Consider the following 25,745-nt stretch of genomic DNA (forward strand, 5'->3'; position numbering starts at 1 on the left):
GAATGGATGGATGATTTTAATGAAACAAACAAATGATTTCAACAATTTCTTTTTAAATAGGCCTACTTATAAAGGCTTGCAGGGGAGGCTTTAAAAATAAAAATTACGCCTGATTTTAGAGAGAAAAAAATAATCATCTGTAAGAGATTTGCCAGTATATGGACACTGCATTTGCCATGTGCTTTACCTGTAAAAAAGAAACAAAATAGTTTTCCATATTGTTTACAGTATTGTATTCAAAAGGGTTTCATACTACAAATGCATTTTAAGTATAGCTACTTGTATAAATTATTACAAATAATCGACATGCTTGGGTTGTACTTATGCTTTAGTTTAATTGTTATACTATGCGAAAAAAGAAAATCAAATTTTCTTGCAACGTCGACACTTTTTCTAATTTATTTGTGCAATTTTATATCTCTGTCCCTGACTGCAGTTGAGTATGACTGTGTATCAAGGGTTTTTGCCCAATTAAATGTAGAACGTCTGTAAACAACTTTTTAGAGGTGCACTGATAAAAAGTCAACTGTAACTTTGCAATGCTCGTGGCCTAAACCACCTCTTCCCTTTTGCCTTTATCGGCGCACCGCTTGAGCTAAATCCTTGTTCCTTTGTGTTAATGGTCCGTCCTCATTTGCCACCTAATTGGACTATATAAGACCAATAACAGGAGAGAACTCTCAGCCCAGCAGCCAACGCGAAGAGTCTGGGAGGCCCCTCCTCTCTCCAGACTCTCCACTTCCCATCTCTCCCTTCATCCCATTTGCTATTGTACGTGCCCAATCGCCGTATACTTTCTGCATTTAACTCGGGTGACATTTTTATTTCATCATTAGCATCTGGCGCCAGACGGACGCGGTGAGCATCATTTTCACCAAGGAACTCTCGGAAGATGATCAGCAAGATTAATATTGTTTATCTCGCTCCGCATTATTGTCTTTCATTTTAACGTCAGTGCTGACCGTAAACAACCGCGTTTAAGTTCCCACTATAGGAAGAGTTTACCAAGGACCTTCAAACTGTTAACATATTTTCTAAAAAAAATTTTTTTTGCGATTTTCAAGATATATTATAGCCAACATGCCCGAAACAACCCAGGATACATGTGCTTCGGTGAAAGACTCTCCATTTTTCATTAAAAATCTGCTTAATTCTGACAGTAAGCCGTCAAAGCCTAAGCCTATTTTGGCATCAACTAAAGCAGGACTTGATGGCAGCTTCTCGCTCTCTCAGGTTGGGGAATTAAACTTTCCTCGCTTTGAGTTGCCAACCCAGCGCTTTGCGTTACCGGCTTACCTTGAGCGTGCCTCGGCGTGGTGGTACCCGTACACACTCAGTGCATCTGCGCATCTTCACAGAACAGAAGGTAAGGTTTGAGCTCTCAGAACGGCTTTTTGTGTGGTTCATTGATTTGTTATGATTTATCATAAATAATAGTGTGCTTCTGCTAGCACATGTTGGTGCATTCGTATGCAATGTTAATGAGATCCAAGTCAGCCAAGTCAGTTTGGAAAATGTTTCCGGACATATTATAAATACTAATATAAGCATAAGTAGCAATTTGCATAAGCTGTTTTCGTTCTTTAAATATGAAAGTGGAATGTTTTGAAATGGTCTTTCTTTTAAAATGCGATGGTTAAGTTTGAAAACACCGAGATTTAGGATGAAGTAGGATCCTCACTTGTTTGCACCTGTCATGTGGCAAAGTGACGCGACCTGTGAAACTTGATATGAATATGTTTCTGAAAGAAAACGAATGCTAATTTGAGCTCTCCTACTGTAGCAGCACAGAAAGCGAGAGGCTCCTCACCGATCACAGGCACCGACCGAGATTCACCTGAGCTCGTGCTCAAATCAGACCCGGACGCCAAGGACGATGAAGACGACAACAAAAGTGGAGACGAGATCGTCCTCGAGGAGAGCGACACTGAAGAGGGTAAAAAAGAAGGCAGCTTGGACGACTGGAAGAAGAGCGACGACGGCGCGGACAAGAAACCTTGCCGGAAAAAGAAAACTCGCACGGTGTTCTCGCGGAGTCAGGTGTTCCAGCTGGAGTCCACCTTCGACATGAAACGCTACCTCAGCAGCTCAGAGCGCGCGGGCCTTGCTGCCTCCCTTCACCTCACAGAGACCCAAGTCAAAATCTGGTTTCAGAACCGCAGAAACAAATGGAAACGTCAGCTGGCCGCAGAGCTAGAGGCCGCCAACCTAAGCCACGCAGCGGCGCAAAGGATTGTGAGAGTACCCATCCTGTACCACGAGAACTCGGCCTCTGAGAGCTCCAACACAGCGGGCAACGTGCCCGTGAGCCAGCCGCTGCTCACTTTCCCTCATCCGGTCTACTACTCGCATCCCATCGTCACCTCCGTGCCCCTCCTCAGACCGGTTTGAGAGGACGAGAGATGACTTTTTCTATGTAACTATGTAACTAAAACGATTTTACAAAGACTCGAGAAGAGGGAAAGAGAACAGGAGAAATGAAACCAAGAGACGAATTATTTTTGTTTAGAAAATAATTAAAAAAGAAAGAAAAGAAAAAATGTACAAATACGCACTCATGCATTTCAGCCCTACATTTTTTTATATAACTCATAAAAATACCCATAAAACTACACATGAATAAGGCGAATGTTTAGAGGCCTACATTTCTAATGTTGATGTTGGTTGGTGGTGAATTATAATGACTTCGTTAATTTACAGTCATTATTGTTATAATTATTATAACTGCTACAGTTTATCTATGAATATCACAGAACAACTTGTTGACACGTCAAAGGAAAGGTTTTATACACATGGTTCAATTTATTTATAGCACAGGACAAAAATAAATAAATAAATAAATCACACAACCCTGAACACGGATGTGCAATACTGTGTATGATCTATATATTAAGGCAAAATATTATTTTTGAAAATCTTTATTTTAGACACATTTTCTTAGCCAAACAGTTCTTAGGTTGAGAAGATAACCCCTGAAAACGATTTTGGTCCCGCGTTCAATGGACAATCATGGGCTATACTGACAAAAATTGCAGTTAAACTGAAGACACACAAATACGAGGAATAAAAACTTTTACTTTTATCTATATAATTTACAGATGTATATGTACATGTACAGATATAACGAACCAAATGAGCAAAGGTGTCATTTGTACAGGAATAGCGAAGTTTCTTTTTTTTTTTTTTTTTTTTTTTTACATTGTATTGCTAAATTCTGTTGTGAAATAAACGGAGACTATTAAAGTCTACATGTCTTGAGTGACTAGCCTGACTTTGTGGCACGACTGTTGTGTTGAGGCGAAAAGGCTTATTTTATGTCTCAATTTATAATGCTCATGTATGCTGCATGACTAATGCACTCGCGTGAATAGTGATAAAACATAATTTCCAGGATAGATAGATATATACAAATCAAGAAATCAACATGGGAGACAAAGCTGACATAAGATCGCACAACCCCCATATAATACTTTTAGTTATAATTCATATACATCGGAGGCTCGATGTGTGTAGCCTATATAACAATTTTAACATTATATTGAAGTAATTCTGTACATTTCAAAAGAACGAAATATGCTTAAAGGGATGTAAACAAATTAATGTATAAATAATGTATTAATTAAATAATTAAGTGGGCTTAAACTAAGTAATTAGTTTATTTATGAATAAAAAAATCATTGCGCTTTGCTAAACTTTAAAGAAAGTAAAATGTTTTTTTTTTGTTTTTGTTTTTTTAGTTACAACATTATGAAATATAAAATACGATGAGCTAATTTAACTGTGCAGCAAAACCGGAATTGTTTCACTTAAGCTTCAACAAGCTGAAATACCCATTACCATCTCAATTACAAGCAGGTGCACCTTTAAATCTGGCGGACTCTACAAGCGATGTTTTGCAAAATCGCGTTGTCAATAAGGCCGTATAATTATCGGTGAGAGCTGGCGGAATTGCATTAAGAGTTTTACCGCTCATTGTGAGAGTATGTGTGTGTGTGTGTGAGTGAGTGAGTGAGTGAGTGAGTGAGTGAGAAAGTGAGTGAGAGAGATAGAGACGGAAGAGTAAAAACTGTGCTCATTTGTTATGCGTTGTATTTTAAGTGTATAAAAGCCTGGTCAAAAACGTAATAATGAGTTTACTGCTGGTGCTGTGAAATGCGTGCAGAATTTGAAACACGACCCATTTAGCTGTAGCTACAAACCTTAATGGAAAAAATATTATTGACTTGAGTGGAAGAGCTTAGACAACAACTAAATTATATAACAACAACAACATTTAAAATAACAACAATTATTATTAATAGTAGGTAGGCTACTACTACTACTACTACCATTATTATTATTAACCACAATAACAAAAACAACAACAAAGAGCCTAATTAACAACTCTTCTTTAAAACGAAAAATGCTCAGATATTATTATTATTATTAGAAATATTTAAATGAATTAAATGATGTTTAGTAGTTTGTCACACCAATTACAGAAGTTCTACAGGCAACGTGTTGGCTAATTCCGACGTGTATTTTAAAGTCTATTACTAAAACTAAACGCATAAAAAACAAACAAAAATAAACAAGTATAAACAAGGGCCAGTATCGAGAGAACTTTAATATGGGTCAGTCAGGCTCATCGACAAGCATTGGTCTTCCTATTACACTCTTCCTCTGTAAAGTCGAAATCAACTCTGCGTTGGGTCTGAGCACTCAGCCAAGAGCACATTCAAATACCGCCGCCTAATAATCATAACTCCTATATTGACGTATAATATAATGCAAGCTCAGCACGAGCCCATTACGGTGAATTAATAGATCGCAGAGGCATTATCGCCTGTCGAGTATTGATCGGGTAACGTCTGTAAAATATTGTTTCAAATCAAGGGCATTGTTAACAGTTCTTTTTTCCTAATGGCTTACTGATGACCTTGATCCACTGTCATAAACTGAAAAAATAAATAAATATATATATATATATATAGCCTATCACTCGATAATTTCCATTTGACCATATCTTTATGCAAAGAAGGGAGGTGGGGTAAACAGATAAAATGCTCTTTGCGCATTAACATAAAAGAGTTTGAACAAATAGTGCATATAGCCTAACCGGTATTTAAACAATTCCCACCCATAATTTGTTCACAAGTCATCTCTTTCTGGCTATGTGATTATTCCTATTTGCGCAATAGTGTTTTCTTTGTGAATATGACGGGGTTGTCAGCTAATCAAAGCCAGGGCTATTCAAAACTGACGGTGATTTAACAATTTTGATAAAACACAATACGTTTAGTTAGCCGACCTCACATTTCGAGCGGAAAGGATAGCAGCTCACTCCGTCACATGATGAGGCTGACAAAATGGACTATCATCTGCCCTATTGAATTATCTTTCGCTGTGTAGGGGAAAATGTTTTCAGCGCTCTGCAAAGCACATTTACCCACAATAGACGAAGAGAACGTGAACTCAATCCCGTGTATAACGCTTGAGAGGGAGCGGGCCTATCTTTGCTCATTACTTTCTCGAAATGTTTTGATGTTATTCAGGGAAAAGGATATCTTCTTTTTTTGCCCCACCTTTCCCATTTGCCTTTGTGATTGAAAGTGAGCATCAGATTTTCATCAAAGTTCTATTAAGTGAAACATAGGTTGCGGGGCAGCCTCTGATTGAAACAGTTTAAATTTTAATTGTGTTTTTAATTTGACATATAGTTGAGGAGAGGAATGACACCACAACGCCGAGGGGCGGTCGATTCGCTTAATTTCTCCCTCAGGGATTGATGAGTATATCAGAGCAGTAGATTGGAAACCCATTAAGACTCAATGGTTAGGTTGTTAATTGGATCTTGATGAATAGAAGCCCTTGGTTGAACTATACTGATCCAATCTTCTTGACTTTCTGTTTTCCAATAAATTACCCAATTCATTTCCCAGCCGTAGATTACATAAATTGTACACCTCCAGGGCTTGAGTTTCCCGCCTGCTTGCTTGCGCGCGCTCTCTCTCTCTCTCTCTCTCTCTCTCTCTCTCTATCTCTCTGTAAAACCATTTGAGAAAAAATAAAAGACCAGCCTCAGAATCTTGAATGAAAATCGAAACATAATCAGCGTTTATACTTAGAAAATTTATTGATATCATTTTCTCTGGTAATTTCCTTATCTTAAAGTTGGACATGCCATATATCATAATACACACGTGTAAAGGGCCCTTTGTTTAATATTTATCGAAGCTTTATTTTCAGATCAAAGGCGTCCATGACTTCATCTGTCTTTCTAGCGGAAAGCATTTTTGCCAGAGCTCGATGTGTATGTTCGGTCATTACTGTCTGCCGCATGCACTGACAGCACGTGCAAAAAACGCCTGTTCTGCCGAATTTTAAAGAGGTTTAGCTTTGTGCACGCGTGACAGATTGTCCCACAATGGCTGGGTGTTCGTCACAGTACACCTGTCTAGGTATTTGTGAAACACATAGATACAATTGCTCATAATCAATAACAGAAACAACTTTTTGGATTAAACGCGTTTTAACAGCACACACACACACACACACACACACAAATGCTATTTTCAAACCTATTTAAACAGCTTTCAAAGAATATTGTGATAATATCACTCCCTCCTCCCCAAACACGTAGAGCATAATACTGTGAGGGGGCTACATTTCTGGTGTATTGTTTTTGTTTAATATGTCTAAACGGCCTTTAAGCCATCCAGCCTCGGCTGACAGGCGCAGCGTATAAAACCGGCTCTTTAACGATCATTGCGGATTTCACGCCTTATGTGAATGCGCCATAAATCGTAGGGCCGCTGTGAACTAGACCCTCATATTTTACGCACTAAATGGCTATATGTGGGCATATGGTCCCTCACAATAGGTCTCTTTAACAACCGTTCCAAACAGAGTTGCAGATTGTGACAGTTCAACCACATCGTTTCCATCATCGTGTAGGCCTACATATATAGTGCACGTGTCTTACTTACTAAACCAAACTAACACCCATTGATATGTTTTCGCTCTAGCCATAGGTACACTGTAAACAGACGCTCTTCAAAATTAAGATTCAGAATGGTTCATATAGACACTCTTCTTATGGCTAAATATTCTTGCTGGTAGGTTATTCATGGCCAATTCGATTTTTGCTTAATCTACATTTTCATCACAAAAATGATACATATATAATTATAATAATTAAAAAAAGTTAAAAATAAAATTGAAGCTGTTTTGAACCGGTATGGCCCAGTTAGTCTATAGTTGGGAGACTCATGTGTGCAGGCAGGGCATTATTCCCGACCTTTGAAATTTGTAGTCGGGATCGCTCAACCCTGACTCCCTCTGCTCCATTAGGTGTCCGCGCTGTCACCACGACAAAGCCAGAGCATTTGTTAAGTGTCGCCAGCCTTTAGAAAACGCTAACGAGAGCTAATGTGGCAGAGCCACAGCTGCCCTCGAGACACGAGTCAGGGGTGGGGCGAGCGCACACCCCCCAATCAATTAGTCAATCAATTAAACAGGGTCCTGCCCGCTCCAGCCGGCCCGCAGAGGCAGTAGATTAGCCCACCATAATGATCAAATTAATTCTTAAACGGAGATAATGGACGTGGAATGAGTTTATTATTTTCAAGAAAAATGAGATAGGATCCATTATTAGTTCCTAGACTGTGTGTTGGATTATTTGACCAATTTGCCATTTATAGCACAAGACTAGTGGAATTTAAAACGACTATTTAATAAGATATATGATTTTGAACTAAACCATGGATTCAGATGACTTGTGATTATGAGGTCGGTTATTGTTGTAGGCATGAACTTGAGAACTCCAGGCATGTGCTTGAGATGCCTAGAACTCTAGTCATGAACAAAGACACCTCTATGGATAAGCAGCATAGTCGTTTGTGCAGTGGGTTTGTGTGAGGATCACAGTCCACAGTAAAACCTGTTTAAAAAGTGCTTCTGGATCATTTAAGCTCTTAATTGCATGGTCAAATATTGTGACAATCTTTCGAAGCGGACAAACAAGCTTTATATTAAAGTTATTCTTACATTTGTTTTAATTATAGTTCAGAGGCCTGTTCACATAAGCCTCCAATACAAGTCAGAAACTTAAGATCAATAAATGAATAAAAAATAAGCTCGTTATCCTGTAAACAGAAAAAATATTATGTCGATAAGGGAGCAGGAAATTACTGAAATTAGAAGCAATAATAATCACAATTTATCAAAGTGGAAAACCAGAGGCACGTACATGACAATGAATAATTATCCATCCAGTACTTCACAAAAAGCTATTAAAATGTTGGTTGTAATTTCTCGTTACAGTGATATTCTGCAGGCAAACGCACATCAAGTAGTCAAGTTGTGAGGGAAAAGGACTAAATAATTTTGACCAGCCTACAGCTAGACCTTGACAAGTGCATTGTAAAGCATTTGGGGTAAATTCATAGTGGAAAAAGAAACAGCAGTTGTTTATTTTGTTTTGCGAAATACACCTCTGTATGCGATGGCATTTTGATCACTATATTTAACATTTCCTAACTCTGTCCTTAAATTATTGAATGTTAATATACCAACCTAGATTCTTAATATTATTATGAATTTGTTACTGCAATAGCACAGGTGGTACAATGGAAGGCATTTTTGGCACCTTTTTGCCCAAAATCGGCTTCTCCAACATCTGTAATCAATAATAAAAAAATAAAAATAAAAACCATGCATGCAATACAACAACAATGCATTGAAATATTAACTAAATAAGCCTAAACTATTTACAAGCTTAAAAATAAAATAATTAAAATCTATACAAATGTGAATTCTGATAATGCCCCTTTCCCCATATAGTCCACATAAAAAGGTCATACTTTTTAAATTAAAGAATAAGAGTGAATTTATTGTCTGTCTAAATATAATGTAATTGTGTAAATTAAAAGGTAATTTGTTTTTTTTTTTACATTTACTCTTTATAATATTTTACCAAAAAAAATACATATTTATAAACATACTATTGTTTAGCCTATACAAGGTAATTTACGATTAGCCAAAGAACACGTTTGCACTCTTGCATTTTGACATTCTTTTCCCGTTAAAATTACAAACCTTTTTAACATAAGGCACGGTAGTATAATGTTTTGCACCAAGTTAATCTTCATCTAGCGCTCTGTACTTCTCGTGATCCATTGACGAACTCAACCTTTATAAAATTTGAAATTTCCGGGCGCGCTTTGAGCGCGTGATTGGCCAGCGCCGGTCTTACCTACATGCAAATGAGGGCACGTTCCACCCGCCTTGAGACCAGAGCGCGTGGAAGTGGAGAGGAATGCATTCGAACACTTTTGAGCCCACGAAAAACAAGTTTTTTTTAAACGTCCCAACAGCTTTAAAGAACCATTCCGAATTTGAATTGAACACTCTCTATGTGTAGCGGAACTTACTACTGCGTTGGCATCGTATCATTTTTAGAACATTTTTGAACTGTTATGAGGCGAGAATGAATAATTCGGAGGACAGCGGAAGCAAGTGCTCGCCTGCCCCCATTTCAAGCTTCACTATCCAGTCCATTCTGGGCACCTCCAACGAGGGAGTCCGGTCAGCTGGAAAGGACAGTCCCAAAGCGCAGCCGAGGAAGCGGACGTTGTCCGTGTCATCGGAGGACGACTGCAGCGCCGGAGAGGACTCAGGCGACTGCTACTGCTCTGAGCCCGGTGTACCAGAGTCCTGCAACCCGCACCAGCCTCTGAACTTCTGCCTCGGTAAGTGACGCTACCACCAGTATATCTCTGCATTTTTTTATTATGAGACAGTCGTTACCACCCTGGTCAATATAGTCATTTCTGATGTCGTGATGTTTAGTCAAAAATTAACTTTTATAAAATGTGTCACTTCAGATATAGTATATAAAGCATGAACTGTTTTGTCACCATGGTGACTGTCTTGTAATGTTGTCACAATTGCCACCACTTGATAAAACTCCAGTAGTGTTTTTATCCCACGTATTATCGCGCCTCGGTGAACAGGGGAAAGGTCAAATAATTAACCGAATTTAATCGAGTCTGCTAATTGATTATGCCGGGCTTTCAGAGGCAATGGTACATTTCGTCAATTGAGCGTTAAATGTAACACGATTTAATTAATATCGTGCACCAGTGCTAGTCATATTGTATTGTTTATTTAACAGGGCACTTGTAACCTTTCAACAGTCGATCAAACAGTCAGAGTTCAAATTTAATGAACTCTTGTGTAAAGTATCGAGTAATGGCGATGTTTAGCCTAATAGAAAAACCCACCGAGTGACTTTGATGATGGACGAATATTTAAAACACGTTTTTTGCCACACTAAAAATAAACGTGTTTGCAACCATTTATTGAATTCACACAGAAGCACGAAAGCTTTATATAATTATTATTAATACATCGGGATGGCTGTGTTTATACAGCACAATTTGACAAGACGAAATTTTTGTGTTGCATGGGTTGCAGGTGCCACAAAAGGACTTCTACCTGTGCAAGATGGAATCGACCGCCGGCCGCATTTGACACCATCTATACTACAGGATTACAAAGAGGAGCAGGAGCGAGCGTGTAGCCAAATGTCTCCCGTTTCTGAAGAGAGACAACGTGATGGCCCGGACAAACAGAACAGCTCCTCCAAGAAGAAGACGCGCACGGTTTTCTCTCGGAGTCAGGTTTATCAGCTCGAGTCTACGTTCGATATGAAACGCTATTTGAGCAGCTCCGAGAGAGCCTGTCTCGCCTCCAGCCTGCAGTTAACGGAGACACAAGTGAAAACGTGGTTTCAGAACCGGCGGAACAAATGGAAACGGCAGCTCTCGGCGGAACTGGAAGCTGCGAACATGGCGCACGCATCGGCGCAGACTTTGGTTGGGATGCCCCTCGTTTTCAGAGAAAATTCGTTGCTCCGGGTGCCGGTTCCGAGGTCCATCGCTTTTCCTACCCCACTGTATTACCCTGGAAGTAATTTACCAGCTTTACCATTATACAATCTTTACAATAAGATTGAATATTAACTTTTGCGCACAACGAAAATTCCTTGCTAAGGGACGACACACTATTACACACTAAAACGTACAAAATACACATTTAACTATGTTTGACAAAATTCATGTCTATTTATACCTCTTTATTTGGTGAAACAAATATATTTCTTATTATGCAGCAATTAAACGAGTCTGTGTAAAACACAAAAGCAACACGGTTCTGTACATGTCCTATAAAATACACCATGTGTATAATGATTATTTTGTACTTTTATTTACATTTCTGTCCCCAGATTAACCAGTTTTACACGTTATGAAGAGTGAAAACATTGAAATAAAAGTGTAACCAGTCAATTCTTGTCTCTAAAATGAAAACAACCGAGATTAAAAAAACCCTTTTCAATAATAATAGTAATAATAATAATTTTTACTTATTGTATTTATTATTTATTGTAAAGAGAGGTCTATAAAACATAAAACGATTGACAATACCATCTTTAAAAACTGCAATGGCACATTTTAATGTTATGCCTTTTCTTCTAAACATTTTCCATTTTTATTATTTTCTGAGCAGTCTTGGAATGCCCACAACAGCAGAAGGCCTCCATATATCTATCTATATACATATATATATATATATATATGCATGTGTGTGTGTGTGTGTGTGTATATATATATATATATATATATATATATATATTCTGTTTAGTGTGCTTATCAGCTGAAGACAAATATTTGTGTTACATTGACACTGGGTCATGTAAAGTGTCCCTAGCTGATGCTTTCGCAATTAGGGATAATTACATGTTGCTTGTCACACGAACACGCATTCAAACATTCTCGGAGACAAGCAGAACGTCAAAAGCGCAGCGGGGCTTCAGAGAAGCCGCAGTCAAGAATGACAGTGCTCGCGGTGCAATCTGATAAGACGCACCCGCTGTCAAATTACAAAGGGTGTAGTGGTGTCATGTTGCACTGATTCCATGTTCTCTATACCGGCAACGGAGAAAGTTCATTATCAACACACACACACACAAGTACTTTTTTCCATCATGATGACAACAGTTTGAATGTCACCTCGAAATGTTAATTTTTACCGATTGCAGATTAAACCACGAAATTTTAAATGAAGTTGCGCGCAAACAATGATGTTGCGCACAAATAAACAATTAAGTATTGAGCAGTACATTTTAAATAAAATTGTAGTAACATTTGATTTAAACATCATTAAATACCTTCCTTCAATTTTTATAGGCTAGTTGGCGGATATGGTCTTTGAGAAAAATGGATCTTTTTAAATGCCATCATAGTTTTCTTTGAAATATTCGTACTTCGCAATTTGTACAGTTAGATTCGTTATATGTATTGGATATTATATTTTTACTGTCGAAATCCCCTTTGTATACCCTAAAATTGCAAATGGCCAAAAAAAAAAAAAAAAAAAAAAAACTGAAACATCACTGACTTCCCTAAAGGCAGAATGAAGAGAAGCTCGCTTGCTAGTAATACTGTTGTTGCTGTCTGTTTGATTGACAGCTCGGACCAGAGGTCAGGCTGAGCATGACATACATGCCAGCATAAACTTATGTGACTTGTGTAAATTTCATCCTGTGGGTTTTCAGTGTTTTCTCACTGAGTAAAAGCGCATACACTTCATTCACCGCTTCACACCCATCTGTAGGTGAAATGGCAGGTGTGAATTACAAATTTTAATAGCACAGCAATGAAAATGATTTGAAGTGGTTTGAAGAGGTGGAAGACAGTGTGGAGCAGATTTGTTGAGATGATGTGTTGTGCCTCAGGATTCATCAAACTTGCCTGGCACAACGAAAAGCAGGAGTAATTCAGTTTGGGATGTAATTTATGAGCAAGGTAATGGGCACTATATATAAAGTGTGGCTAGAGAAAGTGAGTGAGAGAGCAATAGAAATATATAGAGAGAGAGAGATAGAGAGAAATGTTTTTCCATTCTACTAATATCAGAACTGACATTGGTCTATTAATTTAAAAGCAGTGCTAAATCTAAAATAAATAAATAAATAAAAACCCTTCAGCACTGGTCCTGTACATTCATGTCACTGCAACAACTTACACAAAAGACTTATAAAAGGTGTTTTTAATAATAATGTCTATGTCTGCACGCTGTCTATGGACTGTGTTCATATATTAGTTAATGATCTGTTTTCATTCTATGCATGGGTCTGTATTTTGTTGAAACAGCAGATGAACGTCTAACTGCTCAATAATGAAGGAGTGCTGCAGGTTTGGATGGACATTTGCCATGATTGTCGCTCACTACAAACAGCATCTAACAGAAGCTGCTTTTCTCTAAGTGAATTTAAGAAAAGCATAACAAGGTTTCTGATTGGCCTCTGTATCACTTATGACCCCCATGAGCGGCTGTACCTCCAGACTAATGGCTGAAATGAGGAGCTTGAGTCTGAACTGATTCTGGTTTCTATCAAATCTTAATGGAGAAGCCGAAGGGAAATTATGTTTGGATCCCCCCAGACAGTAACTAAAGCCACTTAGTAATTTCCAGATGCACACTGAGATAACTTTCAGTTTTTACATTTCATTGATGTTTGAGCCAAAATTTGATTTTTAGTGCATCGTTCACAATAATGTGCATATATATAATGTGTGATGCACACATAAATATATAGAAATATAAATATATAAAAACATAGATAGCAAAATTTAAAAGTAGTTTTTTCTTCTCAAGTGATGATGAAAACTACTCAGCTTTCCTATAATGCCTTCAATCCAGCAAGGCTGATCACTTCTTTCATTGGGAAATAGAAAGAAAGTCCATTACATTAAGCAAAATCAATAATCATGGTATAAAAGTATCTTTGTCAGCTGAACTTTTCTCTCAGAGATGAAAGGTGATCACATTTATCCATTAGTTCACATTGATTGTGCAGATGTGAGAAAGCACTTGATTAGCTGTATTTTATGGGTGCACTACAATTGCTCATGTTTTCTTTATACTTAAATTTAGCACAACACAATTTGCAGGAATTATTATTTTGAAAAATCATATATTTTTTTAAACAGATATTTTTAACATTCACTGATTTTTTTTGGAACATCAATGTTCAAGAAAATTAACCAAAATAAAAACTTAAAAATGACAATATACTTATTTAGTTGAGGATAATCATTTCTCCCTACAGTTGTGTTGTTCTAAAGCATCAAAGACCCATTCAAAAAATCTCACATTAAATATTGCTTAGATGATGCAGTGACGGTAACAGTTGTGTGAACTCTCTCTTCTCTCTCCTCCATCTCATCTGTACTATCTTACTCTTTGTCTCTTTCTTTCAGACCCTGTTTTTTTCGTACTGGAAGAGGAGGGGTGGGGGGCGGGTCATTATTCTATTTAAGAGGTACAATTTTAGTAATGGCTTTTGCTGCAGTCCACAGAGGCACAGCCAGCCTCCCTCAATATCCTGAACATTATTTGCTCGTTTAGTTAAATTATGTTTCTAATTGGTTCATAATTAGTTGTAATGAGGCGGGCCCGAACGTCTCTGATGCAGATACGTCTTAATTCAACATGGCATCTCGCTTCTTCAGGAATAGTTGCCCATGGTTCTCGGAGGGTTGGAAGCGAGTTGAAGGCTGGAAGGGGGAGGTTTCCTGCCATTGTGTGTTCCCGTAAATTGGAAAATGAAGTTTGCAGAGCAGTGGGGTTGAAGACTGGGCCATCTTGAGCGCTGCTGCTGTCTTTCTTAAATGATCTGGCCAATTGTCAAGAACCAAGTAGGACTGTTACTTTGACATAGAACAGACAGAATAGAGTATTTAGTATGGCGTGTTGGAGATTTGTTTCATAAATGTTTACTAAAACATTCATATTTTTAAGGTAGATGCAAATGTTGTGTGTGTGTGCGCGTGTGGGTCTGTGCTCGTAAGTGAACGCTGTGAAAGAGGGAAACTGAAGGTCATTGCGGCTGGTTGGTGTTAACATAAGACCCTTTTGTGGTTTGGATAAATGAACATGTCCATTCACTGGAGCCCACTCACCCCTTTTAAGCAGAACAGCCTAGTAATACACACACACACACACACATACACAAACACTATCACACTTTTATACACACACAATCAGTGGTGCCCAATCACTTCGCTTAAACAGCTCTAACAACTGCATGTAGAGCCAGTCCGTCTGCCATCCCTCTGCTCTCTGTTGATTTTTCTCTCTCTCTTGTTTTCTTTCCCTCACCCACAAGCCCAGATAGGCTCACTCATTCAGGTTGAGATTCAAGTTGGATAGTAAAAGCTGATCATGCATTCACTTACTCACTTGAGAGTAATTTTATATAAACCAACTGAGAGAAAAGTAAATATTTGTTGTTTGAACAATGACTTATTGAGCCTTTCCCTAGAAGTGAACCTGCATGCATGTGATACCTGGGTAAGGTATTTGATTAGGTGTGGGTTTTTTAAAACTTTATATTCTACTTTTTATTTGTATGCCAAAAACAACATTTTACCATGCTATCTAAATACATACTTAAGACTAATAATAGTACTATGGTTAAATATAAAATATAAATATATGAGATGAAACAAATGTATGAAATATAAAAATAATACAATAATCTATCTATGAAGATAAATTTCATCCCACGTGCTAATAAAGGGCACAATGTACTTTATTAATACAAAGGAATTTTTCGTTATGGACTTTTACAGGTGTTTTACCTATTTGAATTTTGCACTGCTTTGTGTTATTAATGAATAAGTTCCTGGCAGAAAATGACCAGTACATATTTTTTTTACAGAAAATGATTTGTATTTCAGTATTATGGATTTCAGTATTATTTAAATTATATGTTTTGTTTGTTTTACATATTGCTTAAGTTTCTTCCCAGTAAATATGAATATCTATCTATCTATCTATCTATCTATCTATCTATCTATCTATCTATCTATCTATCTATCTATCTATCTATCTATCTATCTATCTATCTATCTATCTATCTATCTATCTATCTATCTATCTATCTATCTATCTATCTATCTATCTATCTATCTATCTATCTATCTATCTGTCCCCCAAGTAAACCTACACACTCATTGTTTCTCACCTGTAAGGTAATCAGTGTAGGTGGAAGGAAAAACCTGATTAGAGAGATTTATAGACACTAGGAGGCAGGGGTCACTCAGGTGTGAGGCAAGTCAGTTAATGTGAAATGCACCTGCGCTTTATAGAGACAGCTTGAGTGATGAAGTGACAAACATGATTGCAATCTATCTGTATTAGTCTTTGTGTGTATTTATGTATTTACATGCCTAATAATAATTCTTATATTAGTTTATAAAGCATTGCATAACCTGACACCTTCTTACATTTCCGACTGTTTATCAAGATATACTCCTAATCGAATGTTATGTTCCTCTATTGCTGGACTTAAGCGATCTGGCGGCACCTCTTTTAGTCTCTATGCTCCAAAAATGTGGAACTGTCTACCAAATGAAGTGAGAGAGTCCACTAGTTTTCATATATTTAAAAAGCGTGCTAAGACATACCTCTTTAAAGTTGCTTATGAGCATAATAGAGTGTGTAATTTTGCATGGTTTTATTTGACTTCTTTTAATGTGCGTGCTTATATTTGGTTATACCTGTTTTTTAACACTCTATATTTGCTTATATTTGTTGAATCATTATTTAAAGTTTTGATTATCTTATATTGATGTTTGTGAAGCACTTTGAGTTGCATTCCATGTATGAAAAGTGCTATACAAATAAATTATTATTATTTTTTCTTTTTTAGGTAGCAAGGCTATTTTGTCAAAAAGAACTTGACGGGTATTTGCTAAGTATTGCATTAGGTGGTGTTTAACTTTAACAAAAAAGATGAGGTTTATGTTGCAAATGCCCTGGAGAGCACTTGACTGAGGGTGTTTTTAGTAAACAAGCAACTCGATTTTTGAGAGATCTCTGCATAAAGCGCCACATCTGAGTAACAATTTAGAGGTGTGTGTGTGTGAGAGAGAGTGTGTGTGTATGTACTAGGGAGGCCCACTAGAGATCTTTTTCTCACAGGGAACATATTTGTAACCATTAGTTGGGTCTCCTGTTTCATGTTTCATGTCGTCTCTGAGCTAACAGCATCATCTGAGTGTATATGTGTATGTGTGTGTGTCCTGAAGCTCCATGTTAGTGGAAGGAGACTCTGGTGCCTCTTCGTCCCGCAGATGATGCATCATTCTGGGTGTAAAGAGTAACCCGAGCCCTTCCTCTAGCATGGCTGTGGTTCTCCGTGGCCCCACAGAGCCCTGGGGAGGCTTTTAAGGAGATTTGGTGCTAGAGAAAACAGCTCTTCAAAAGAAGTGTCGTTACATTACTGAGTAATTAGCACTGCACTAGGGGCAAAGAAGCTCTCTGGCTTGCCAACAGAAGCTACTGCTACAGAAGACATACACAAGTTGTGTGTGTGCGTGTGCTTTTGTTTCGCATCAGTTCAAAGCACCTTTTAGAAAAGCATGTGTGCGTTTTGTCTTTGACGAGGAAAAAATGCAGTCGACAGGCTTGTTATACTACCGTCTTTCGACGTCTCCGTAATCATTTAACACATTTACTGTGGCTTGTTTTGTTTCACAGAGTGAGAGAGTCACTAAGTGCCTTTTAAAAGCATAACAAACATTACAGGTTAACAAATGTGACATTTCAGATATATGCTATAAAGGGAAAACCACCCAACATTTCAGTACATTTAATTTGACAGAATGGGAAAATGGCAATTTGAGGCATTAGCGCTTGACTTTGAAAGCACCCGTTTGAAGTAAAAGACATGCTGATTGCTTTAATTGATAATCTGTGGTTGGTTAAGTGCAGTTTTTGGTGTGTGTGGTCTTAATGAATAAATGTGTATTTTTTTATCTCACACAAATTTGCCTGTTCTCTCTCTTTCTCTCTCTCGCTCACGGATTTAATTCAGTCTGACTAACCGCCTGGTAAAGAGTAATACAGAAATGCTACACGGATTGAATCACACTACTGTAGATTATCCATTCAATCCTTTTTTTCTCCTCAAAGTAGGATTGTTTAGGCAAAAAGGAACTTGTATTTCTTACTTCAAAGAGTGTTTGAGGGTCTTGAGAGTTATTTGAGAGGTAAAAAAAGATACGCACAGCACAACAGTTACACACACACACACACACACACACACACACACACACACACACGTAGGTCCACGCCAAACCAATTGGCCGAAGTCACCACTTACCCTTAGTCCTCGTTAAGGAGACTGTTATCATATTAGAATCATATTAGCAGAGCATGGCTTAACCTGAAAGGTCAAAGGTCACAGATCAAAGGTACAGACCTGTGGGAAGCACAGAAGGAGAGGATGATCCTCACCTCTGTAACGGAATCCTCTCATTACAATAAAGCTCCACTCTGCCTCCCGGGGAGAGAGAGAGAGAAGCCACGGTCATGTGATAGGAATCAAGCCAGAGGGAACGGAGCAGATTTAGGGCCAGCCAACCAATAAAAAGGAAACAATGACATCATGATGACACAAAAGCAGAGGCGACTTTATTCTCATGGAATTTCAAAGCAACAGGTAGAGGTGATAGAAAAATGGCTTCTTACATCCTATTTAAGACAAGTAGCCCTCTTTCAGTTTTCAGACCAACAACAAAATTTGGGCATCAAAACAATTAGTTATAGATTTAGGTAGTGCACAAATTACCTTATATTTATATAATATATATATAAAAAAAATCCATAATTTTGCCAGACTGCTATTTTGTTGTTATTTTATTGAACATAACTAGACCTGAGGTTTTTTAACTGGGGTCCAGGGACCCTAAGGATCTTAGAGTGTGTCAGGGTGTTCACAGGGTGTTTTTTGTAGAAACGAAAAATATAAATGAATTTAAATGGCTAATTATTGATTAATTTTGAATTCATAATAATAATAGTAATAACAGCAATAATAATAATAATATATTAAGTGTGTGTGTGTGTGTGTGTGTATATATATATAAAATTGTGTTGCAACATAATATATAATTAATACTATTAATCATTTGCATATGATATTTAATTATTTATTATTTAATTCTTTCATATTATTATTATTCATTTATTATTATTGTTTTTAGCTAGTACAATGACAATGTAAATGCTAGTTACAACCCGAATTCCGGAAATGTTGGGACGTTTTTTAAATTTGAATAAAATGAAACCTAAAAGAATTTCAAATCACATGAGCCAATATTTTATTCACAATAGAACACAGATAACATAACAAATGTTTAAACTGAGAAATTTTAAAATTTTATGCACAAAATGAGCTCATTTCAAATTTGATGCCTGCTACAGGTTTCAAAATAGCTGGGATGTGGGCCATGTTTACCATGGTGTAACATCTCTTCTTTTCAAAACAATTTGAAGACGTCTGGACATTGAGGTTATGTGTTTCTAGAGTTTTGGTGTTGGAATTTGGTCCTATTCTTACCTGATATAGGTTTCCAGCTGCTGAAGAGTTTGTAGTCGTCTTTGACGTATTATTCATTTAATGATGCACCAAATCTTCTCTACAGGTGAAATATCTGGACTGCAGGCAGGCCAATTCAGCACCCGGACTCTTCATCGTGCCTTCCAAAACATGCAAGCTGCCCAGGTCTCCCTCCGCTTTTCACGGCGTCCGTGATTTCCAACAAGAATGTCAAATTTGGACTCGTCTGACCATAGAACACTTTTCCACTTTTAAACAGTTTATTTTAAATGAGCCTTGGCCCACAGGACACGACGGCGCTTCTGGACCATGTTCACATATGGTTTCCTTTTTGCATGATAGAGCTTTAGTTGGCATCTGCAGATGGCATGGCGGATTGTGTTTACTGACAGTGGTTTCTGGAAGTATTCCTGAGCCCATTTAGTAATGTCAATGACAGAAACATGCCGATGAGTGATGCAGTGTCGTCTGAGGGCCCGAAGACCACGGGCATCCAACAAAGGTCTTCGGCCTTGTCCCTTATGCACAGAGATTTCTCCAGTTTCTCTGAATCTTTTGATGATATTATGCACTGCAGATGATGAGATTTGCAAAGCATTTGCAGTTTGACATTGAGGAACGTTGTTTTTAAAGTATTCCACAATCTTTTTACGCACTCTTTCACAGATTGAAGAGCCTCTGTCCATCTTTACTTCTGAGAGACTCTGCCTCTCTAAGACATCCCTTTTATCGCTAATCATGTTACAGACCTGATGTAAGCAGGCATCAAATTTGAAATGAGCTCATTTAGTGGATAAAAGTGTAAAATTTCTCAGTTTAAACATTTGTTTTGTTCTCTATGTTCTATTGTGAATAAAATATTGGCTCATGTGATTTGAAAATCTTTTAGTTTTCATTTTATTCCGATTAAAAAAACAACAACGTCCCACCATATCTGGAATTCGGGTTGTTTTTAATTTTTAAACACAATATCTTCATAATATTTTGCTTTGTATTTTTCTCACACAGTATAAATATCTTAAGATATCTGGATTTATATTTCAGGAAGGGGGCCTGAAAACCCCATCGACTAAAGAAACTAAATATAGTACCTAAACTGAACCGTTATAAACAGGTAGGTATATTACTGGGAGATACATTTTATCATCTTGTATCAGCTTGCAGACTGTTTGAAATCCTTCACAGACCACCAGGTTTTCAGAACCACAAAAAAAGGACATAAAGCTCTGGACCAGCCTGTGGGCTTCTGGCCTCTCATTGGCTGAGGTCACAGGCTGTGATCAGGGTTGCGGCCTCTGACTCATTGGCTTGGAAGAACAGAGACAGACACAGAGGTGGAGTTGCCCTCTCAGAGTGAATAAAGATCTTTAACCTTCACCTGAGATTAGTATCAGTATCAGAACTAGTGTTTATTTCACTTCCACCCTCTAACTAAACCCCTCTTATTTTTTGTCTCAGTCTTTGTGCTCCAAAAATCTACATGCAACGGGTGGTTGAATCCTGGCAGAATGAGACACATGGTGCTGAAGGACATATGTAACAGGCCTCACCTGCATGTATTGCCTGCAATTTGTTAAAAAAGTGATACACTGGTGCCCTTTCACTGTTTTACTTTCAGTACTTCATCCACATTGAAATATGGATATATAGTGGCCCAAAAATATTTGGATACCTTAGTAGCAATTAAAAAAAGAATGCCATTGTATTATAAAACAAGACACCAAACAAAGTGAATTTATTTTAAAGAGACATAGCAATACTTTAAGAATAGTTTACCCAAAAATTCTGTCATCATTTACTCATCCTCAAATTGTGTATGTATGTATATATATATATATATATATATATATATATATATATATATATTAGTTAGTGTGTGTGTGTGTGTGTGTGTGTGTTCAACATAGAGAAAAAAAACTCATACTGGTTTAGACCAAGTGAAGAGTGAGTAAAAGATGACAATTTTAATTTTTAGATTTTTAGGTGGCCTATCCTTTTAAAAAACAAACACACAAAAATAAGTTTGTTCAGATATTGTTCAAAATTAAGACACTTTCTGGTTGTTAAATGTTGGTGGAATATATCCATAATGTGCACTACACCTGTGGTTACTCTTACACCTCTGAACTTGAGGGGAAATCATGTCAACAAAAATATAACATTGCAAAAATAGCAAACTGCAAAAATAAATGTGAAGTAACATATATTTGCTGAAGCAAAATAGTTTGATATTTAGTATTTAATGCAATGAAATTCATAAAGTTTGTGACTTTTGTGTCCAAACCTTTTTATGTAAATAAAGTTTATGAATCAAAGATTTACAAAGTCCCTGCCTGTTTACAGAAACATCTTAAGAATTATATAAAATGTGTTCATTTTATTAAAGAAGTTATTAAATGTGAAAATGCAGTTATTTAAAATAAATTTTCAGTTTTATGAGTTTTATTTCTTATGTAATTTGTAAAGCTGTGTGTGTGTGTGTTTATAAAAACAAGTTTGGCTTAAATGTTTTTGATTTTATACAATATTGGTCATGTATTCAAACACACTGCAATATAACATGGTGATATAACATGGGTAAACCTTGTTTTTGCTAAAGTCACCTGTAGCCATTAGTCCAGCAAAATGAGATCAATCTCCATGAGGCTTGAAGACACAGAGAGAAAGGAGGAGATCCATAGCCAAAGAAAGAGATCTGAAAGAAAAAGAGAACAGATCTGAAGGCTTTATGGAGGATTAGAGCCAACAGTGTGCTGAGTGATTGGTCAAGTCTTTACGATGTCATCACCTGTCACAGATCGCTATGGGCAGAATCTACAGCTTGCCTGTGACACCTCTCACATATCAAATCATATTCCTGTGAGACAGAGTAACTGTCAAACCCGGTCCCTTCTGTGACACCCCCCCCCCCCCCCACTCCCGAAAGACTGAAAACCGCTACACTGCGCCTTCAAACTCCCGAAGAATGAATGGATAGAAGGGTCTTAACAGAACGAGAGGATATATAGAGAAAGGGAGGAAAAGGAGGGAGGGAAAGGTAGCAATTCTGTCCTTCCTGCAATTAGCATTCACGGTTAGCTAAGCAGAACTAATGCAGTGAATCTAATAGTGTTGAGTTACGTGCTCGCTGTCGAAGAACCCCTGGGCAGATTAGACTGTAGAGGGAGATGATGAACAAGAAAGAGAGAGAGAGTGAACAAACCCTTCAGATCCATTACAAGCTTTATTAGGGTGCTGGGTTATTGGTAGTCTGCTCCGCGGGGGCAAAAACAGTAGAGCACACACACACACACAGGGAATGGGACGTATTTATCCTTGAGGAGGTGAGTGCTTAAGAAGTTAATGATGGGATTGTTTTCAAAACAAAAAACAACAAAAATAAGAACTCTTGAGCCTGTGGGACTCTGGGATTTGTTGTGTGCAGTTTTTGACCCGAAAAATTAGCCCTGTTTCAGAGGTAAACAAAATAATTTCAGGCCAGACCTTACTTTGTCCTTTTCTTTTTCTTTTTTTAAACAGAAATCTAATGGCAAACTGAAACCAATACAGTCTATCTATATATCATCCCTATGCTTGGACTGAACCGCTGAACTCAATGGTTTTCTCTTTTTTTCATGTTTCTTTGACAGTTGACAGCTTAAAGAACACTCAACAGAGCCTCCCTCTCTCTCTCTCTCACACACACACACACACAGAGGGCACATGTCTTGTGGGCTACTGCTCTTCAAACACTGTTTCCCTGACAGAAGACATAACAGCCGAGGGCGACTGTCCAGTGTGTGTTTAAAATGGTGCATTTGAAAAGGACCCCATTACGGCTGTCAATCTCCTGCCTTCTTTCTATCAACTTTTAGTCTGTGATGCTCTTTTATTTCTGTTTTCAAGGTGTTGGGTAAAATTCTGAATTGAAGTATTGGCTCTTTTTCAATTTATGAATTGGAATTTGAATTGAATTGGCTGTACTCCACAAAAAGCTCAACTGGAATGACAGCATGAATAATTTTTATATTTTTAAAATATAATTCAACACAAGTAATAACAGAATTCTATGACATAAAGTAAACGTATACAGTATGTGTGTGTGTGTGTGTGTGTGTATGTATATATATATATATATATATATTATAAACATATGTAGTAATTAAGAATAAATAATAATATTATTTTTTAACAAAAAACTTTTGATGTTTTAAAATGTGATTTATCCCTGTGATAGCAGTCATGACTTCAATCTCAGTGTCACATGATTCTTCAGAAATCATTCTAATATAATTATTTGGTGTTCAAGAAACATTTATTCCGATTATAACTCTTTAAAACAGTTGTTGTATAATCTAATAAATGCTTGTTGAATAGTAAAGTATTAATTTATTTTTTTAAAATCCTACCAACCCCCACATATTATAATAATATAAATCATTTTTCATAACCTTCATAAGCCTTTGTAAGGCCAACAATTAAATTTTAAAATTACTGCTACTGACATTCTGTTAACCACCAACATTCAAATTCCAACATCGCCCAAAAACTTTCCGCAGGAAGCGGCTTTTTAAATGGCCTTTTGTTGTGATTGACAGGATTAAAGGAACATGCTCCACCTGAATATTCATTTACAAGCATTTCATTTTACAAGCTAATTGCAGCCCTCATTGTATAGATGTTTAAAAAATTTCCAGCCTTTTCTCAAGCATGTAGGTCATGATCTTGTCCTGTGATCTCATCTGACTCTGTAAAGTCATACATGCATCTCCTGTCCTTTATTCGGAGCTGTGTGATCTCATGAGTCTTGGATGTCACTTCTCCATCGGTCATTATGGAATGTTCTCACGCCACCCGTTAGCTTTCAGAGAGGCTGAGAAGTTCCACTTGTCCTCCTTCATAATAGACATAATAGGAACATGTTGCCCTTGATATATTTACTTGCTCTCTTTTCTGGCATGAAATCAAGCACCTTACACATGCTTTACTGCTAGTAGCCGATCGTTTGTTACATCTGACAGGGATGAGCACATATTTGAGGGGTGGTGGCGGCAACTTAATGTGTTAAACTCCTAGTCTCTGTTCCACCGTCACATGTGTAAATGTATGCACACATGCAAACAAACGCACACACAGTTTCCAGAGAAGAAAAAAAGTTTTTATTGATTAGTTGTGACTGGGCCGTTGGGTTGATCGGGAACTCCAATCGATAACCTGTTGTCCTGCCATAAGCACTTTCAAATATATGTTGGCACGCTGAGAGGACATTATTTGAGCTAATGTTACGTTTATGTCTTTTCATGATCATTCCAACCATCTTCTAATCAATATGAGTGGAAAATAACATTAGATATATTGTGTAGGCCTATATGTGCACTTGTGTTCACACACAAAAGAGACACACAAGGAGAAGCATTCATGTAGACACACACACACACACAATTTGTCAGATTTTGCTGCTCGCTGATCTGTAATTGCAGTGGATTGAATCTACAGTTTAGCAAAGAGAAATAATTACCTAGCTAATCAGAGTAATTCAAGGTAATGGTTGATTCACATTTCGCAATATGGCCCATAGCACTTCTGTTTAATGAATGCTGCTTGCCAATATTTACTGCTAAAGGTTTTTAGCAGAAAGTCGATAATGTATCTGTGCTCCCACCAGAAATGGCAGCAATTATTTTGCTCATTGAAGAAGCTTGTTTTAGCAGACATGGAGCAACATACATCGTGATCAACAGTTGTTGTTTTTTAAACGCTGAATTGCAAAGAGATTTTTCTTTTAAAAACAGAATGATTTAAAAAAACACAAGCATGTATTACCTTGATAACGGTTTTTATCTAAATCCTCTAAGTTCAGTCTGAGGGCAGAAAGATCAGGACACGGGCAGAGGTGATAGAGAGTGACAAAGAAAATGAAAAAAAGAGTGTGGCTGCTCAGGGAAGATGGAAAATAAAAAAGAGCAGGGCATGAAGAATCTGTGGGTGAATGAAGATGTGTGAGTGGGATAAATAAAGAAACCCCCTAAATCATTACCTCCATTAACAAACATATGTCATCCTTTTCTACTTCTTGTCATGAAACACATTTGTATTTAACTCAGTATACCTCTTTTTCGCTTCATTTGCCATTTTTGTATAATTACACAGTTTCTCCTTTTAATTTTATTTCCCAATCCACCTTATTCTCCTAACTGTTCAGAGGCGGTGTTAAAGTGCAGGTCTGTTCTGTCATTTCTGATTGGTTTGCCTTGCTTTTGAAGCTGCCATTTACAGGGTGTCTGGTGCCTTTCCTAGTTTGTGATACAAT

General features: G+C 37.4%; 2 protein-coding genes across 2 annotated transcripts; both read left to right on the forward strand.

Moving 5' to 3' along the window:
- The first annotated feature begins 681 nt into the window (after window positions 1-681).
- Window positions 682-3,255, forward strand: LOC306850244 (homeobox protein HMX3). Its single transcript, XM_079385761.1, has 2 exons — window positions 682-1,366; window positions 1,784-3,255. The coding sequence occupies exons 1-2, from the start codon at window positions 1,081-1,083 to the stop codon at window positions 2,389-2,391; spliced, it is 894 nt and encodes a 297-aa protein (XP_079241887.1). The 5' UTR covers window positions 682-1,080; the 3' UTR covers window positions 2,392-3,255.
- Window positions 3,256-9,302: 6,047 nt separating this feature from the next.
- LOC306850025 (homeobox protein HMX2-like) lies at window positions 9,303-11,328 on the forward strand. The gene is made up of 2 exons (XM_079385439.1): window positions 9,303-9,731; window positions 10,459-11,328. Exons 1-2 carry the CDS (start codon window positions 9,470-9,472, stop codon window positions 11,004-11,006), a joined length of 810 nt encoding a protein of 269 aa, XP_079241565.1. The 5' UTR covers window positions 9,303-9,469; the 3' UTR covers window positions 11,007-11,328.
- Window positions 11,329-25,745: the final 14,417 nt, after the last annotated feature.

Source organism: Barbus barbus (assembly GCF_936440315.1).
Source record: "Barbus barbus genome assembly, chromosome: 30".
NCBI lineage: Eukaryota > Metazoa > Chordata > Actinopteri > Cypriniformes > Cyprinidae > Barbus > Barbus barbus.